Source organism: Epinephelus fuscoguttatus, linkage group LG3 (genome assembly GCF_011397635.1).
Source record: "Epinephelus fuscoguttatus linkage group LG3, E.fuscoguttatus.final_Chr_v1".
Taxonomy (NCBI): domain Eukaryota; kingdom Metazoa; phylum Chordata; class Actinopteri; order Perciformes; family Serranidae; genus Epinephelus; species Epinephelus fuscoguttatus.
Window position 1 is genome coordinate 7,714,970 of NC_064754.1, and position 18,083 is coordinate 7,733,052.

Here is an 18,083-nt window from a genome sequence, read left to right on the forward strand (position 1 = left end):
CTAGTGTCATGTTAACTAGATCTAAATAAATAACTCAATAAATAGCCAGATTTTAAGTATGTTTTAATACATCAAGAATAAGTTGCTATATTTTAACTGTATGTGAGGATTTCTCAAATGAAGAAGGCCAGAGGAGGCTGCACAGAGCATGTGTCAGTGTGACAAAATTAATCAAATTTGATGTTTTCTAAACCTGTACATGTGATAGTGCATAAAACCACAAATGTGGTTTAGGTGCTTCACTCTTCAAGAAGCACATGGAAGGATACAAACTGAACATGTCAACACACACACACACACACACACACACAGACGTAAACATGAGAAACTGAGGTGTGGTCTCATGGTTTCAGAGTGCGTTCACCCGAAAACACAGCTGTCAATTTGCTCCTTAAATCAAAAACAGGATCCAGCCTTACATGTCAACAGGCAATGGAATACTTTTTATTAAATAATTCACAAGAACATAACATGCAATAATTACAGTGATGCAAAATATTAGGTACAGCTAACAGATTTCTTTCACATATTACAGTGTACACATTGCAATTAAATCAAATAAAGACAGAATGCAGGCTGCACTTATTGCACTGTGCTAAGAAGGTACAGTACGTAAAATAGAAGAAAATGCAGGGTTGGACTGATTGGAACAAGTTCTCTGCATTTTAAGGCATATACCATCCCACTCTATAAAGTACTAGAAATTGTCATTATTTATAAAAAAAAAAAGAAAAAAAAAAGAATTTCCTTAAATGTTTGAAAATTTATCTGTATTTACAAAATGAAGAATAAGCAACCGTCCTTAAATGACACCTAACCAGAACAGTACCGTATGATCTAGAGCTCTGGTGATCTACTGAGCAGTAAAGTAGTTTACTGTTACTTTACTTTCTGAGCCTTTTGAGAACTGTTAGGAAGCTGAGAAACGTCTTCCCTTTTTATATCATGCATACAGTTGATCTGACATCACATGCTTAATTTGTCCTCTTGATCCTAGAAACGTAATCTTGCGGAGCACAGATATCAACTAAAAAATCAACTTCTTGGACAGACACATTGACAAGTTCTACGTAGCTTGTTGTGCTGACAGTGAGAGCAACAAATATGAGTCAACATGTTCACCTTTGACACTGTTTTGTTCAGTCTGTAAAAAAGAGAAGTGGAAAGAGAAGTCCATCTTTTAGTCAAAGATCACAGACCAGAATCAGTGTCTAGTCTCCAGTGTCCCCTGCTCAGTTGTGTTGCGGGGTGTTAAATACAACTTAAAGTGGGGCTGAATCCCACTGTGGTGCAGTACTGTAAACGTCCATAGGGGGCGCTGGACAGTTCAGTCTTGAGGAGCTTGGTTTATCACCTTCTTCTTACGGACTGAAACCAAGTCGTAGAATGGATCCTTGGTGATACTCGCTCTGTTTAAAGTAAAGAAGAGCATCATTATAGAGAGGACCATTTCTTAGCTTTAAACCATCATAGTGAGGTCATGTCTGCATTGTGAGGACATTTTAGTTGGTCGTACTACAATAAAGGACTGTTTGAAGACTTGGTTTTGATATCGAAGAGGGCTAGGTTAGGTTTAGGTTAAGGTAAGGGTTAAGGGGGATTTATACTTGTGTGGCAGACCCTACGCCGTAGCCTACGTTGTTTTGAGCATTTATACATTAGCAGTGTTGTGTCTGTGTCGCTCTGCAGTTACACCTCCACAACACTAGTCGGCAGCGGAGGTTTCTGTGAAGTGCTGTAAAGTTTTGTTAATTCAAAACACACCCAAAACATACATTAAACATGGCTTAATAGAGAGAGATTTCAAACACACAGGGATCTCAAGTACACAAATCAGCTCCACTGCATCCACTCGCAGCATTCACAGACAAAACACTTATCTTATGCTGGACACATTTTCCCAACAAATATAACACGCTAACGTGATTAGCACAAGCCTATGGCATTTTACATTGTATAAATTAGCCTAGCAATGAGTGGAGATTTCCTCTGCTCATATGAAGCCAGGATAAATCCTGAAGTATAAATCTTTATTGTCTTTACAATTTAGTGTTTCTTATCTATGAAATTAAAGTAAACTAGTCCATACCCACTGGTAGCTTTGTCACTTTCTACCTATGCCAGTCCTCAATGCCTATGTGCAGTTTCACATAGATTGACCACGTCAGTGAGTAGAAAAACGTGGGACAGACAGAATAACTGACTGACAGTTTCCGTGATTATGTACAGCATACCATACCATGACTTAGTCATACCAAAAATTATGTTCACCCAGTTTCATGCAGATCGCTCAAACTTCCTAGGAAGAGATCAACTTTAAGTGTTTTTCAAAAAATTCAAAATGGCGGAAAATCTATGCAACCGGAAGTTATAGGTTCTTGAGGCAAATGTGTTCCTCGTGAGGAGAGGCATCTCTGTGCAAAGTTTCATGTCTCTACGACATACGGGGCATGAGATATGCCCATTCAAATTTTGCAATTTCAATCGGTTGCTATAGCGCCCCCCTTTGGCCAATTGATGTAATATTGCTTCATTCACATCCTCCCATGACCCTCTACCACTGTGCCAGGTTTCACATGGATTGACCAAGTCAGTGAGGAGAAAAACGTGGAACAGACACCCACACACACCCACAGACAGAGTTTTCGTCATTATATATTAAGATAAAAGCTTTGTTTCCACTGAGGGAAATGGTTTCAGCTTACAAGGTCCCCCTGCAGCCATGCCCATAGCTAACCCCCAGTGGGCCGCAGGCAAATTTTAACATCTTTTTATAGTGAGGATACTTGTCTTATTTTAAGCTCACAACAGGGGTATACTTTACGGGCCAGTAAGTTTTTTCTGTCCTGGGGACTTTCACTGCTATCTGTGGATCTGTGCATGCATTGTTACACAGTGTATTCTACTGAGTCTGGTTATGTACGTGATGCTGAATGTGTGGGCGTTTGCAAAACCATCCACATATTGGTGTACATGTGCGTGTGTTATCTGACCTGATGGCCTCGATCCAGGAGTCTCTCTCCTCTGCACTGGCAGCACAGATGGTGTAGGACTGGTGCTTCCCCTCCACCACTCTGCCGTCCGTCTCTGTTTTACATGCTTTGATCTTCTGTCCTCGACTGTTGGGGTTGTACAGCTCCAGACAGTACTAGATGACACGAGAACCGTGCGACAATCAGTCTATAAATCTAAAATCTACTGACCAAATGTAAGAATTAAGCTGGAGATATACTTTTAACTGCGCATTTGGATGTGCATGATTGTTGCCTCGCATATCCTGCTTCCATTTGGTGTGTTGGTCACGCATCACCTGAAATTGCTACACCGATTGTCCGACCGATAGGGATGGTGTTGGCAAGAGAATCATAGATAGATGGAAATTTGTCTTTGGCTTCTTTCAAACACATAAATTGTACAAACAGAGTATCGCCCTATTCGCACAAATCCAGAAGTTCTATACAATCTGAGTTCTCTAGTGTGCCCTCTAGTGGAATCCTCAAGTAACGCGTGTAATACATAGGCAAGTATGCTAAAAATCAAGTACATCTCCAGCCTCCGCAGGACGCCCCTTATTCAATACAATACACTATACCTTTAAACATGTCAGTGCTGACACAAATCACTGCTGACAATATCTTACCGGTTTGCGGGGATATGGCACTTCTCTCACACAGAGGTTCTCTAGAGGGATGATGCCTCTGGGCTCTTTGTCCTGCAGACAGATTTAAAAGACAGGGACTGAGTCAGGTGATGTATCAGGAGGGCAAGAAGGAAGAGCTCAGAATAAAAATGTCACTGGCGTCACAAAAAGATGGAAAGCGGAAGAGATAGAGAATCCCATATTGTAAATAAAACGTGAGCAGAGGAATGCTGAGGCTGGAAAGACTTTCAGATATACTGTGTCAAGGTAAAAGAAGCAGCGCGGGAGCCTTACAGTGGTGAACTCAAAGTAGTAGAGACAGTTGTCAGTCAGGATGAACCATCGCCTCTTCCATGTCTTAACCCGCCCTCCTGAAATACACAGAAAGCAAAAAAATGGAGATCTTTATATGTTCAGGTATTTGCTGTGCTGAAAACTAACAAGCATTAAAAAGTCTTACAACGTTACAACATGCTGACCAAGGTAATTTTTTTTTAGGTCATTTGAAGTTAAACTTCTGCATAACCTGAGGTTATGAGGTTTGCACGCAAACACGCAAGGGAATACTCCATCATTGGGTCATTGTCTGACTGCTTCCTCTGTACTTTCCTGTTTTTAGCATTAAGTAGCAGCTCATACGTAATGTTGCACGACAGCGTCAAGCTCACTTAAACCTTCCTTTTTTTGCTTTAGAAATTTTGGTGTTTAAATCTGTTTAACATCCAAAAATTAATCATAAAAACTACATATTGTGGAGAGGTGTTTTACCAAGTTTGAGGAGCCAGCCTTCTCTGTCAGGGTTGAAGAAGGTGTGAGTCAGATCATTTCCATCATCCTCTGGGATTTTGAAAGGCTCGTTGCGAATGCTCTCGTACAGTTTCTGAGTAGAGAGGAGTTGAACAGGTAAGGACAAAGAAGAAGGCTAGCATTTAACTCTTGAACCATCCCCCTGAACATAAATTTGAGCTAAAGCCTCCAACCAGAGAAATCACATTAAAAATATGACACAAATGTCTAAACAGGTCCAAATGTGTGGTCTTCTATTGACATATCAACGTCACAAATCACCAGCTAAAATGCATATTATTCCATACACTCAAACTGAGGCACCAAAGAACAAACATATCTCTACAGTATGTGTCTGCAGTTATGAGTGACACTGAATCGGTGGTTTTTGGTGAGACTGGGACGTTGTTATGTTCACACATCTTTTATCTAACACCAGCCCACAGTCTGTAGCACTGTAAAATGCCACCACCTCCTGCAGACTACTGTTAGTTATGACTGACCTGCAGCAGGGCCTGAGAACAACCTGAGGGTGGTTACCTAGGCGAGTTTCTGTTCCACAGGAGGTGGTGATTGTCAGGCAGTGAGGGTTATTTTACAAGCAGCGAAAGCACTGCATTGGTTTACAAAGTGCAGCAACATCCCGCGTTCCTATTTTTAACTTAATTTTCATTTTCATATTGGCATCTAACATCCCACAAAGAGTGATGTGTATGGCATGTATAAGCTCTTCTTGCGGTCCTGTATTGTACGGTAGGAAGAGATACCGTAAAGACCAGTCTGAAAAGGAGAAATCTGTTACAATGTACATGTGGGCACTGGAGTATTGTTCAAGATGGACTTGAAAAATACTAAACATATCCTTTAAAATACAGTTGTCCTTATACCGTGTATTATATTTCTAAAAAGAAAATCCACTGTATGTTGCAATGTTTTTAGGCTTTTTTTTACAATGAAGCTGTGGAGGTAAATAAATATTGCAAAAAAATCGTCTCAGATTTGGAGCCTAATATTATGAACATTCAGTGTGTCCCACAGAATTAAAGTCTAGTTGAGATAGTTGGGGGCAGGAACAGCTCAACACCGATGCTGCTATTTGAAGCAGGGCTGAAGCACCTTCTCCATCAGCTGTTCTCGTCCTGTCATCCTTCCACGGTTAGCACAAGCTAACACAGCAGCAGCGACTAACATCCAACACAGAGCTGACTTCTAACGGCCCCAACAACCTCACACCAACACTGAAACAGCTCGACTCCGTCTTAACCAATTAATAAATATTGGAGCTCACTCACTGAGGAGCGGTATCGTTCTGATTTAAGGGCTGGCTGCAGTAATCAAAGTCAAAGAGAGGGCCAATTTCAACCAGATAAAAAGTTCAGCTGTATTGGCATTTGGGATATTACTTCCTGGTGTCTCGTTTGAACAATGTGATTGGCCAGTTGTTCTCACCGAGAGCAGGTCATTGGGTAGATCCTCTCCGTTGTTGATGCCTCTGTTCATGGAGATGAATCGCTCCAGAGTGGTCTTGTCTTTCACATTGGGGTTGTGGAGGCTGGTGTTGAGCATGATGATGGCAAATGACAGGATGTAGCATGTGTCTGGTGTTACAGAGGAAGACGCACACACAAAGAATAAGAGACAGCAACATAATGTCATCCAGGTCATGGTAATCCTAAGTACTATGTCGTAGGCAACTGGACTTGCTTGAGTTTCTTGAATACATTGGAACTGAAGAAGCCTCTTGGATGAGATGAAACATCTTCAAGAAACTCAAGCAAGTCCAGTTGCCTATGATATAGCACTTAGTAATGCTCAGTGAAGAAGAGAAAGGTCTGGAAAGAAAACAGAGAGAGGTGATGTGGTCATTTAAACACATCCCCATACACACATATTCACACACATACACATGGCCCAGACAGGAAGTGGACAGATGTATATTCAGTGAAGCTCACCAGTGGACTGGAAGACATGAGTGTTGCAGTCACAGTAGCGCGTGGCGAAGGCCTCCATCATGCGGTCGATTTTCTGGGCTTCACCAGGCAGACGGAAACTCCACAGGAACTGTCTGTCACATAAAGACCACGCTCACGTTAACCTCTGTCTGTAAGGTGTGCATGTTCGTTTAGGTTTGTGACCTGCATGTGAATGGCAGATGAACCTCACATCTGGAGGGCGAGTGTGTGTTGGCGGCAGGTGCACAGTTTCCAAAGTGACAATCAAGACACAGACTGTTAGTCATTAGTGTGACCTTATGTGAGAATGCTAACATTATCCGTACTACTTACAGTTTTGACCTCCGTGCACTTAAACACGGATTTAGTGCTACCTGCTTCTACTTCACTATTGTTCCACTGTCCTCTGCATTCGGCTGTGTTGATTAAGGCGGCTATAGTTACTAGTTACTCTGCAAATTAATAATTTACATGCAAAGCATATGATCCGCTTATAAAATGACTCTTTTCAGAAAATACTTCTGTACTTTTTCCTTGACTCAGCAATTTAGAATTGCACTGCCATAAAGTTGGAGGACTTACAAGAAACTAAAGCTCAAAACACACTGGTGTCACTGTGATGCCTCATGATGTGAGTCAGGTTTTGCCCCCAGCAAGTGTCATACTGCAGCATGTCAACAGAAGACCACACACAGTCATTACTACCTTTAGTAAAGGAGCTGTGGGCCTACTTCTCCCACCTCTGATGTGTGGACACCCATTAATGATCTTCTCTGCCGCTGTTTCTATAATGACAGGATTGTGGCTCTTGTAGCTCGTGATATTTCTCAACTGCAACAAGTAGTCTCACTTTTAAGACACAGCAACAGCAACAAGTGAGGAGAGGAGTTGAGCTGCCATGGTAGCAGAGAAGAGCTGCTACGGGAGCTGGGAGCAGGGAGCAGGGAGTGTGTGGGGGCAGTGGGGAAAAAATGTGTTTGATTCAGAGGCGGTGAAGTCCCCCCAGCCCCCAGAGCCACAAACACCATCAAACAACTGTTTTCACAGGCTGAGTGGGACCCTCCATGACAAGTTAACAGATTTTTTTTTGTTTAAAATAGGTGAGACTGACTTCTGACTTCTTCCTTCTCTGCACCTTTCTGTCAGATAGTGCCACACTCAAACATGCCTCTGCCAGTCACTGACGCAGGCAGCAGTGTCACTTTCCACAGATGTGGCTGCTGATATTACAGTGCAAACAGCAGCCCCTCTCATACTCTGTCGGGAAACTCATTGTCACAAGTGTTGTGGCTGCTGGTTAGTCTGTTCAGTGTCGGTTAGTAACGCTAACGTAATATGGATTATGTTATACCACCTTTATAAAACCATGGTAGAATGGTTAGTTGGATAGTAGTTACATTTTGGTGATGATGTGAAGACTTTTAAGTTAACCATAACTGTTTTCCTTTTTAGCCACAAAAAGGCAAGTCAGTGGTGTCAAATTGTGTCTCTAAACTGTGCATCCAAAAAGCTGTACAATAACTAGAGTTACCGCGTCGCAGTTGTATGCCTCCGCAAGTTAGTTAAGCTACAGTTACTGTTTACATCCATGTATGTTCAGACACACATCTTCAACCCAGCAGCACAGAAGATCTGTACAATCACCACAGTTTAAAGGTGAAAGGATTAGTGTCACCAGTACAGCACTGACCAAATGTCTCCCCTCCTGTTCCTGAGTTAGTGGGTTTAATTATTATGATGTCACACTGATACTTAACCATCATAACTAATGTATGAATACTTGAGTTACGGCCAAAAACATGTTTTGTGAGGTCACAGTGACCTTTGACTTTTGATGACCAAAATCTAATCACTGTTTGTTTAGGTCAAGTGGACGTTTGTGCCAAATTTAAAGAAATTCCCCCTGAAGGTTCTTGAAATATTGCGTTCACAAGAAGGAGACAGACGAAAGGACACAGTGACCTTGACCTTTGACCACCAAAATCTAATCAGTTCATCCTCGAGTGCAAGTGGATGTTTGTGCCAAATTTGAAGAAATTTCCAAAAGGCATTCTTGAGATATCATGTTAACAAGAACAGAACGAAACGTTTTGTAAAACTTGTGAAATTTAAAAGTGCTGCAATTCTAAATGTATTCATAAACAAGTGAGACAATTTCCTGTCCAGCGTTAATCTAAGTCATTACTAATTTAATTGACAGTAAGTATAGTAACTGCATATTGCCATCTTTATCCAGATTAAGGCTATTATCACTTTCTCCTTTGCGCTTTGTCTTCTTAGCAGTCTTTTTCAATTATTGTCCGGGTTTCCACAGATATAAACATGGCAACCTAACCTTTTAAATTAGTGAAAATATACTGTTGATGCTCTTATAGAAAGAGCTACACGTGCATGTGTTGATGTGTGAGAGCAGTGTAGATGAGGCAGGAATGAGGACAAAGGGAACTGACCTGAGGGCCTGGACCAGGTTGAGGTCGGAGAATTCGTGCAGCTCCACGAAGGCCTTCAGGGTCTGGAGGTGAAGCTCCTCCCTGTGGGACAAAAGGGGGGAGGGAGGCACTTAAAACCAGAGGAAGGTATTAACTTTCTCTGTTGGAACCTGCCCTCAAATCTCTCGCTCCTCCTTCTGCTATTACGTGTATCCTTTTTGGCTCCTTCTTCCCCTCTTCCCCTCTTTTTTCTGTACAAGATGCCCCCTTTTACCACATCTTCCATCTGCCATGGCTGTTTTTCTTTTCTCCTTCCTTCCTTTCCATGTCTCTGTCATGAGTTTTACCTTTGTTTTTCCTTTGTCCCATCATTAACGTCCTCCTCCTTCTCCCTTCTCTACCTAATACCGTCTTTCTCTCTTCCTTGTACCCTTTTGTCTTAGTTCCCTCCTCATCCCTTTTACCTTACCTTCCCTTTTTCCTTCTCTATTGCTCTTGACCCCCTTGTCTTCCATCCTCATTCTGTTTTCCTACTGTACGTCCACTCCTCCTCACCTCTCTCCAAGAAATTCTCCAATGGCTGTCTTGTTGAGTCCCTCCTCCTTGTACAGGAACTCAGCGATGGACTGTGCACATCTATTTAGCAGTTTATTCTCCACCAGGTAATTGATACCCTGCACACACACACACAAAGTAGATAGTTTACAGGATGTACACATTTGTACGTTCGCATTATTTTCTGTTTATGACTTGTTATATTGCACCAATGGCTAAACTTGCATTTGTAAGAAGCACTTTTAGTTTATGACATAGTGCTTTAAACATATACACTAAACACACTAAACACACACACACACACACACACACACACACACACACACAAATGCCCACTGAGCTGGTGGCTAAATGTATTTAGTTTCATAATGATCTCATCTCCGGTTGGTAAGGCCGAGCAAGTTTGCAGTTTCTGTAATTCCGATTCCTTAAAACTAATTTCTCTTCCCCTTTCTCCTCCATCAGAGGTGTTAGAGAGGAAAAGGGGTGATTAAAAATACATTTGCAATGGAAGTAAACTAAACACAAACCATCTCCAAAAGTAGAAATCTCTAACGCAGCATATTTGCTTGTGCCAACCTAGGTTAAAAAGACACTTCTGTGGCAAATAAGGCACGCGAGTCAGTTTTCGAAATACTGAAATTGCTGTATGTTGAAAGCAAATTGCTGAAAAACTCCTGACTAAATATCTCACGACATCTATTTTCAATATCACACTTTAATGTTGGTTCTAAAACGTGTTATTTCCCTGTAATCTTGGTCTAGGAGTCTAATATAATGTATACATTACACATAAAAAGTTCATCTCTAAAGTCCATTTGCAGTTCAGCTAACTTCACTAACTACAGTTCAGAGCTGACTTATTCCAGTAAGCAGAAAAGGTCTAACTTTTATTGGTATTTACTGTTGCAAACATTTGCGTTCACCGCAGTGAGAAGCATGAAGTGCTATTGAAACCACAGAAACTGTGCTGTGGACCTGCATCAGTGTCAGTTCACAGACTCAAAGCAGCTCCACTGTGGTTAAAATAGAGGAAGTCCACGCAGTGACAAGCAAGAGCTGCTCGCTGGAGGTGTTAAAGCTCACACACACAAAGAGACATGTATAAGGTTTTTTTTTTTATAAACCATTCAAGAATAGCAAGGAGTCATTACTGACCAAATATTATGCTAATCATGCTTAAACATGTTCACTTCATGATAAGATCAACAGACACACACACTCCTGAGGTCACCTTTTTGGGGTCCATGTTGAATTTCTTCTTCCCATTTGAGAACTGTTTGCTCTTCTCTATGGTTTTGCTGCAGGGAAAGCAACATTGAAGAAAAAAAAATCAATTATGTTCAAAAGCAGTCTCACAAAACCAAATGGTTTGTATGGAAAAGTCTTAAGTTCACTCTTTATTATTTAAGTTATACTGTATTGTGGACTAGCCTCAACCCAACATACTTTGTCATTGAGGGTTTCTTTTATCTCTAATTTATGCCTTGACGAAAAGCTGCAACATTATACTATGGTTTTCAGTCTGTATTCTTAGTAGCCCATACTGTTATATACTGTGCTCAAGTAACGTAGGACCTGTTAAACGTAAATAAAACCAACAAAACAATGTACAAATGTGCAAAAACTTTTCCTCCCACGAGTTTTTGATAGTAGCCCATATACTCATGGGAGCTGCAGGTACTGGATCCCAACAAAATAATAGTTGCTCTATCTTTGCTGAAACATTGAGGAGCTCAAATGTAACTATCCAGTCCAGTCACAGCTTTGGCTTAAAGAATTAGTTCCTCGTTTTGAGAAACATGCTTATACGCTTTCTTTGTAAGGGTTAGATGAGATAATCAGCACCACTCAAGATACAACTAGCAGCCATGTAGCTTAGTTTAGCATAGCGTACAGACTGTGGTCGGGGAAACAACTAGCCTGGCTTTGTACACATGTAACAAAATCTACAAGCACCCCTTGAGCTCACGAATTAAAGGTTCAGTGGGTAGGATTTTGAGGGATATATTGGCAGTAATATCACAAGTATGTTTTCTTTGGTTTATAATCACCTAAAAATAAGAATTGTTATGTTTCTCAAGTGAGGGAGTTCAAGTATCTTGGGGTCTTGTTCACGAGTGAGGGTAGAATGGAGCGTGAGATGGATCAGCAGGTCGGTGTGGCTTCTGCAGTGATCCGGGCGCTTCGCCGGTCCATCGCAGTGAAGAGCGAGCTGAGCCGGAAAGCAAAACTTTAGATTTACTGGTCCATCTACGTCCCAACCCTCACCTATGGTCATGAACTCTGGGTAGCGACCGAAAGAATGAGATCGCGGATACAAGCGGTGGAAATGAGTTTCCTCTGTGGGGTGGCTGGGCTCAGCCTTAGAGATAGCTTAAGGAGCTCGGACATCCGGAGGGAGCTCGGAGTAGAGCTGCTGCTCCTTCGCATCGAAAGGGGTCAGTTAAGGTGGTTCGGGCATCTGACTAAAAAAGTTAAGTACATATTGGTCCCAGGCAATCGGCCTGTCTCCGATGTGCCAAACGGCGTCGCAGAAACACTGATTTGTATCAGAAACTGCTTTATTTCATTGTTTTTACTGGTTTAAATCGCCTGGTCCTTTTGTTTTGGAGAGGAAGAGACCTCTGCAGATAATTCAGTCCTGGTTAAAACCTACTGAATTATAAACACTGAAGCAGTTCTAACAAGGGGTTGGTTTCAGCTGGTTGCAATTTCCAATCCTCACCACTAGATGCCACTACATCCCCCTAAATTTAACACACTGAACTGTTAGCATGCTATATCTTGTTTGTTTAATCCACACAAAACAGGATATTGATAATGAGGCACTCCTCTTAAATGTATTGTAAAGTAATTGACTATTAGGGATCAGGAGGGAGGCAGTCTGATTCAACAGGTAGGAAGGTGGGATTGTTGACAAATTTGAGATCTGCTTTACTGTATGAATTTTTCAGTTACATCCACAATGCAGCATCCTTAAAGCTCAAATTTTAATGGGACCAATACAACAAATACTTTGTGGAAACTGTATTTTCTTTAACAATGTCTTGAGCAACTTGATTGTTATACATTGAGAGCTAACATTTTTTGGGACAGTAGATGACGCAGAGGTGGGTGAAAGTTGTTGAAAAGAAACTGAAACTAAAACATGCGTGACAACGAAAAAATAATTAAGAGTATTAAGTGGGAGTCGGAAAAAGAGGAGTTCTATAAAAAGAACCTTTAGTTTGTAAGGTCGGGGTGGGGGATTTTCCCGGCGCAAAACTCACTTTTCTTCTGCTGACTCAAAGCTGAGGATATCCGCCATGACGTTGTCTATCTGCATCTTCAACTTCTAGATAGATCAGGATGAAAGAAAAGTCTTTAGTATGTTTTTCCTTTATTTTCAAAATCATGATAGTCACTTTCCACAGTGATTTTTAAACTAAAATTGCATTTTTTTTTTGGCTATCATGTGTGTTTTAGGATGACAAAGTGTGTGCATACCTGGATATCATCCAGAAGGTCCTTCTTATACGTCTTAATGCTCTCAATCTCCATCTTCTCATCTGCTGTAAAATCTGAGGAAACTTTACAAAAGAGGAACAAAAACGTTAAATGGATTCTCAGGAATTTTAATGATGTACTTCATATCTAATCAGCCCACTAAACTTATATTACATCAGGATACTCAGTTAAAATGATGACATATCTAGTTTAATCATCCTTTACTGGCTTCTGTTGAGAGAGTATCAGCAGATTTGTGGAAAGAGACGCAAACTCTGTCATCTGGATAAGGAAACGATGACATTTTAATGATCTTGTTTCTTTAGTTTGAAAAATTACTTTCATTCTGTTATGTTTGATTCGAATCCACACAAAGTATCACTCTATTGTATATTCAAAGATAGCCACAGCATGAGGAAGAGAGATTTCTATGGAAGATACAGTATGAGAGACAGCTGGTGTGGTTTTCTCATGAAAGATATCAGTCACCGATAAATATAAACAGAGCCTTCTCTGTTGCAGCCCCCACCCTCCGGAATTCACTCCCCAAATCCATCAGAGACTGTACAGACCCCCACACCTTCAAATCTCTCCTAAAAACCCACCTTTTTAAATTGGCTTTTAATCTGTAAACTAAATATGTCTAATTTTCTGTTCTATCCTATCCCATCATATTCTATCTCTCCCTGATCTTTTACATTGTTTCTGTATTCTAATTGTGTTATTACTCTATACTGTTTTGTATTTTAAACTGTTATTATTTTTATGTAAGCGTCTTTGAGCACTTGTAAAAGCGCGTTATAAATAAAATTTATTATTATAAATTTATTATTTATTAAATACATTTCTTGAAAAACAAGGCATGAGCATAGAAACACATGGATACATATTCAAATACAGCTAACAAGCTCTGTGGATGAAGTCCATTTCCTCTTTGCCAACCACTATCCCTGCCCACTCCCACATTAGAGTTGCACAATGACATACAGAAGTGATGTGGTATGAATCATGAAACCTTACAGTCATTACAAGAAAAAGTTAAATCGTGGCGTTGTGGTTGGTTAGGAATCTATACTTGAGGGTTGCTAGAGAACATATAATGACTCTATTAATAGCCATGTGTCCCTGATCTTTAGTGATAAATTACAGTTTAGGTTTATATCATTAATCCACAGGAGTTATTGTCTTGGTGAACAGTCTAACTATTGTAGTTTAGCCCACTGCATTGCTGGATTCAATTATGAGGTAACCTAGGTTACCTATGGGTAACCTATAGGTCATATATGACTAAAGTAAGAATATCAGGAAACATAAGAGTCTACAGCCAAACAAGCAGCTCTGAATGTAGATAAATGTACCGAGCCAAACGCTAATATCCGTATTCCAACGTGTTCACAATGGTAATGACATGCTGATGCTATGCAGGCATAATGTTTGCCATGTTTACCATCTTTGTTTAGTGTTTCAGCATGCTAACATTAGCTAATTAGCACTAAGCGCAAAGTACAGCTGAGGTCGAAGGGATGTGATCAGTTTTGCAGGTACTTCGTCAAGAAGAAAAAGTTGAGGGTAACCAGAGTCATAAGGATACATCCTCAGGTCACGATAGGTATCTGTACCAAATTCTGTGCCAGTCTGTTACAAAGATCTTGAGATATTTCAAATGATTACTGACAATTTTGACCCTCTGGTGGCATAAGAGGAAAAGTCAATGGGTCACAAACAACACTAGGATTCATCCTCTGGGCACCATGACTGTCTCTTTGAAAAGCATTCATAGCAATCCATCCAGTCATCACTTGTTCAGATAATCCTCTTTTACATTAGGTTTTTCTTACTTTGTTGCCTGAATTTGGATGTTTTTCCCCTTCAAAATTACTGTTTGTCTCATAGAATTCTAACTTTCTCTTCAGAATATTAAAATCAACATCAGTACTTCTTCTTTTTTTGTTTGTTTGTACGGAAGTGGTAAAAGACACAGATTCACCTGGCATTAAAAAGTATAACCACATGACTTGTCAGTTCAAGATACCTTTCTCTGGCACCTGCAAAGCTCGTTTGTATTTCTGCAAAAGTGTCTTCTGATGCACAGGCTAATTTAAAAACATTTAATATCTTATACACATAAACACTGATGACTCTCTCTTGATTTTTCTTAAAAACCACTAGACATAAGAATCTCATAACCTTGTGTCTGGTGTATTTGGTTGTTGCATTGTTAATATTGGAACAGAGGAATTGGATAAAATGTGGTGTGTTCACTGAACATGCCCGTATTTTTGATGAATGGTGAACTGAACTCATCTGTTTGCAACTTAAGAACTTGAACATAAGCACTGTTCACTTTTGCGGCAGTGAGCAATGCTTGGCTTACACCATCCAGGGATTTACAATACCCTGCATGCTGACACAACACTAAGGACAACACTGGCAGACAGCGCAGCTACCGGCACTGCTGAAGCCAGTTCATGTGGATATTTTATGGACTTTTTTGAACAAGTCAGTCAGTTGCAGAATCCAACAGAAGAATAATCACAAGTTCAAATGTCATCGGCGACAAATTTGGAGCAACACATCTAGTTGAACCATTCAACCAGCCTTGGGAAATATATGTAAGTGAATGATGATCACAAGATTTTATTTCATTTAAATGGACGGGAGACATAAAACTTAACTAGTCCATTTTTGTCGGACCAGCTTAGTTATAAATTCGGAGTCTGAAATACAAACGTGAATTAGTTCATTTTTAACTGTGTGAACAGAACTTAGAGCGAGCTATTTCGCAGTGTAAACACGCACAACCTTCTTTCTCGCTACTTTTTTGGGGAGGATGATCAGCTGCAAATACTGCATGTAGTGAGGGACCTTTAGAAAAAATCAGCGTGCAGATGGCGACTCCCACGAGATAAAAACAGAAGTAATGTAAATGTCTTTCCCATCTCCGTAAAAGATTTCATGATAAACACAGCAGAGTGTATTCGATATGCTGCCGGTGGTACTACACATGAGAGCATGAGCTCTGTGGTGCCGCCGCATTTGTCCCACACAGTAAGAGACACCAACATCTAAGTAAAAGATTGCATCTTCAGTGAGAAACAATCCTTGCACAACATAAAGTTAACAAAACCCTAACTACCAACACTTCCTGTAGATATTATGTGAGCTGTTTTGAGCTAATGATCTCAACCACAGGACTTCCACATCCCCACCCTTCCTTTACACACCTTGTGCAACAACGCTGACAGACACAAGTCATCTAACTCTTCATTTGCATAATTTAGACTGAGAAGTAACTGTGGACATAAAGTGGATATCTTGACACCATGGCTTTAGAGGTAGATTGTTTAGATGTCTAACTAAAGATAGCAACTTCTGTTTTTATATTATTATCAGTGGTGTGTGGTCCTGTGAGTTCTGAGTGTGACAGCCTCTTCCCCATTTCAGCTGAGACAACACTGTCCGCCCTGTGCATCGTTTTACCACAGGGTGGACATTGCGATCAGCAGTATACCAACAACTATTCCCCAATAACCTAAATATCTAAAAAAAAAAAAAAAAAAAAAAAACTGGTTTCACGGATCGATCGCTCCAGAGTGACTGAATATTATTTTGTAATGTATTTCTACTGTAATATAGAAGGGTGTGAGGAGATGGAAGTTGCCACTAAACAGCTGGGACATTATTTAAATGTCATTGTTTCTTGTCTATTTTGTGTCATGAAACCCAGTGTATTGACAAATTACAGCTCTAGTATTACAAATATCGAGTGCATCGACTCCGACAGGATAGCACAATATCTCATCATATGTAGGAATAAATTAAAAGACAACTGATACATGTGAAAAGCAAAACACAGTTGATAATGTATCACTTTTGCCTCAAAGTGAAATATCATACAACACATTTTTAGCCACACATTTGACAATAGAATACTAGCAAATGCTTCAAAGTCTTTGTGGATATGTGAGATGAAATATGAAATATGAGACCCAGCAATAAAAGTGAGAAGAGAGCAAATCAGGTCTTACCCATTTGGCTATCAGTCATTTATATCCAAGTAGAAAAACGAAAATTGGCAATGCCAAAACAGTGACATGCAGTCAAACTGAGATATCAAGACAGACAGACTACCACGGCACACAGTGCAGTGACACTTGAATGAAGTAGTTGATCTTTTTAACCCCTCCTCTTCCCTATACATGACAACCAATGTCAGACAAAAAAAAAAACGTGTAGAACTTCCTTCAAATTAAAACCCCAACTGAAGAGTCCATGAAGTAAAGGAATCAAGGAGGGTTAGATTTTAGAAATTATTTGGGGGGGTGTAAGACCTCAACAACACAGACAGAGCTTGTGTTATATTGACCTGTCACTGACAGTATGATTAGAACAAATAAAACTGTAGATACAAAAGAGACTTGTAGAAAAGGGGAGGCAGCATTCAACCATGTGAAACAGTGTTAACACAGCCCTGTAATTTGCTTTTTTGTGGCTTGAATATAACATTTTGTAGAGACTTGTAGAGACTAGAGTGTTTTGAAATTTGGTTGGACAGTGAAACTCAGTTGCAAAACACAGTCCAAGCCAGGAAGTGAGTTTTGAAAGCCAGGAATATCGTCACATGGTGAGGTAACCGTTGCAGCACTGACACTTCAGCAGTGACAGAAATTGTTGGGTCATCCAGAGCTATATGTTAACAGATGAATTCAGTTCCAGTTTATTCTCTTTTAACTGCAAATGAGACACTTTTATTTTGAAGATCAGATCATCTTCCTTCTTGTGTTGTTATGGTGTTCTAACCAGGCTGCCTTGACAGTTAGAACCTTTATTTAGCACAGAAGTCATGAGTGGTTAACCATGTGAAAAACTATCTGACTGCAGACTTCTCTTCATCAGGTGGTTTTTTATACTGATGTTGAAATAAATGACTAAGATATAAAGACAGCCTCACTAAAAACAAATATCTGCAATCTTACATTAAATTGTAAAGTCCTCTTAGGACATAATTACTATAAGGATATTTTTATCTTTATAGTTTATCATAATTAATCTGTTACACTTCTCAACTGTTTGCCTACAGTCAAAAACATTTTCCTACTTAAGAAAGATTAAATGAAGATGCAAATGTAAATTGGTCTCATAGTTGAACAAACAGCTCATCTACTGTATGTACTGAGTTTTGGACATAATAAGTAATGAGGAAAATGATGCAGAAGTGCCATCTAGTGATAG

The 18,083-nt window shown here is 40.1% G+C and overlaps 1 protein-coding gene across 1 annotated transcript; it reads right to left on the bottom strand.

Annotated features, from left to right (window-relative positions):
* Nucleotides 1-426: 426 nt before the first annotated feature.
* On the bottom strand, nucleotides 427-17,015 carry cyth4b (cytohesin 4b). Its single transcript, XM_049570953.1, has 13 exons — nucleotides 16,880-17,015; nucleotides 12,852-12,934; nucleotides 12,635-12,699; nucleotides 10,597-10,663; nucleotides 9,363-9,481; nucleotides 8,829-8,909; nucleotides 6,379-6,491; nucleotides 5,876-6,024; nucleotides 4,409-4,520; nucleotides 3,935-4,011; nucleotides 3,641-3,712; nucleotides 2,994-3,148; nucleotides 427-1,409 (listed from the first exon to the last, which is right to left on the bottom strand). The coding sequence occupies exons 1-13, from the start codon at nucleotides 16,896-16,898 to the stop codon at nucleotides 1,328-1,330; spliced, it is 1,194 nt and encodes a 397-aa protein (XP_049426910.1). The 5' UTR covers nucleotides 16,899-17,015; the 3' UTR covers nucleotides 427-1,327.
* Nucleotides 17,016-18,083: the final 1,068 nt, after the last annotated feature.

Excerpts from the sequence above, each read along its gene's own strand:
- cyth4b (XM_049570953.1), bottom strand. Across the intron at positions 4,521-5,875 it reads TACCCAATGACCTGCTCTCG|AAACTGTACGAGAGCATTCG; the intron begins GTGAGAACAACT and ends CTCTCTACTCAG. Across the intron at positions 3,149-3,640 it reads TGCCATATCCCCGCAAACCG|TACTGTCTGGAGCTGTACAA; the intron begins GTAAGATATTGT and ends CGTGTCATCTAG.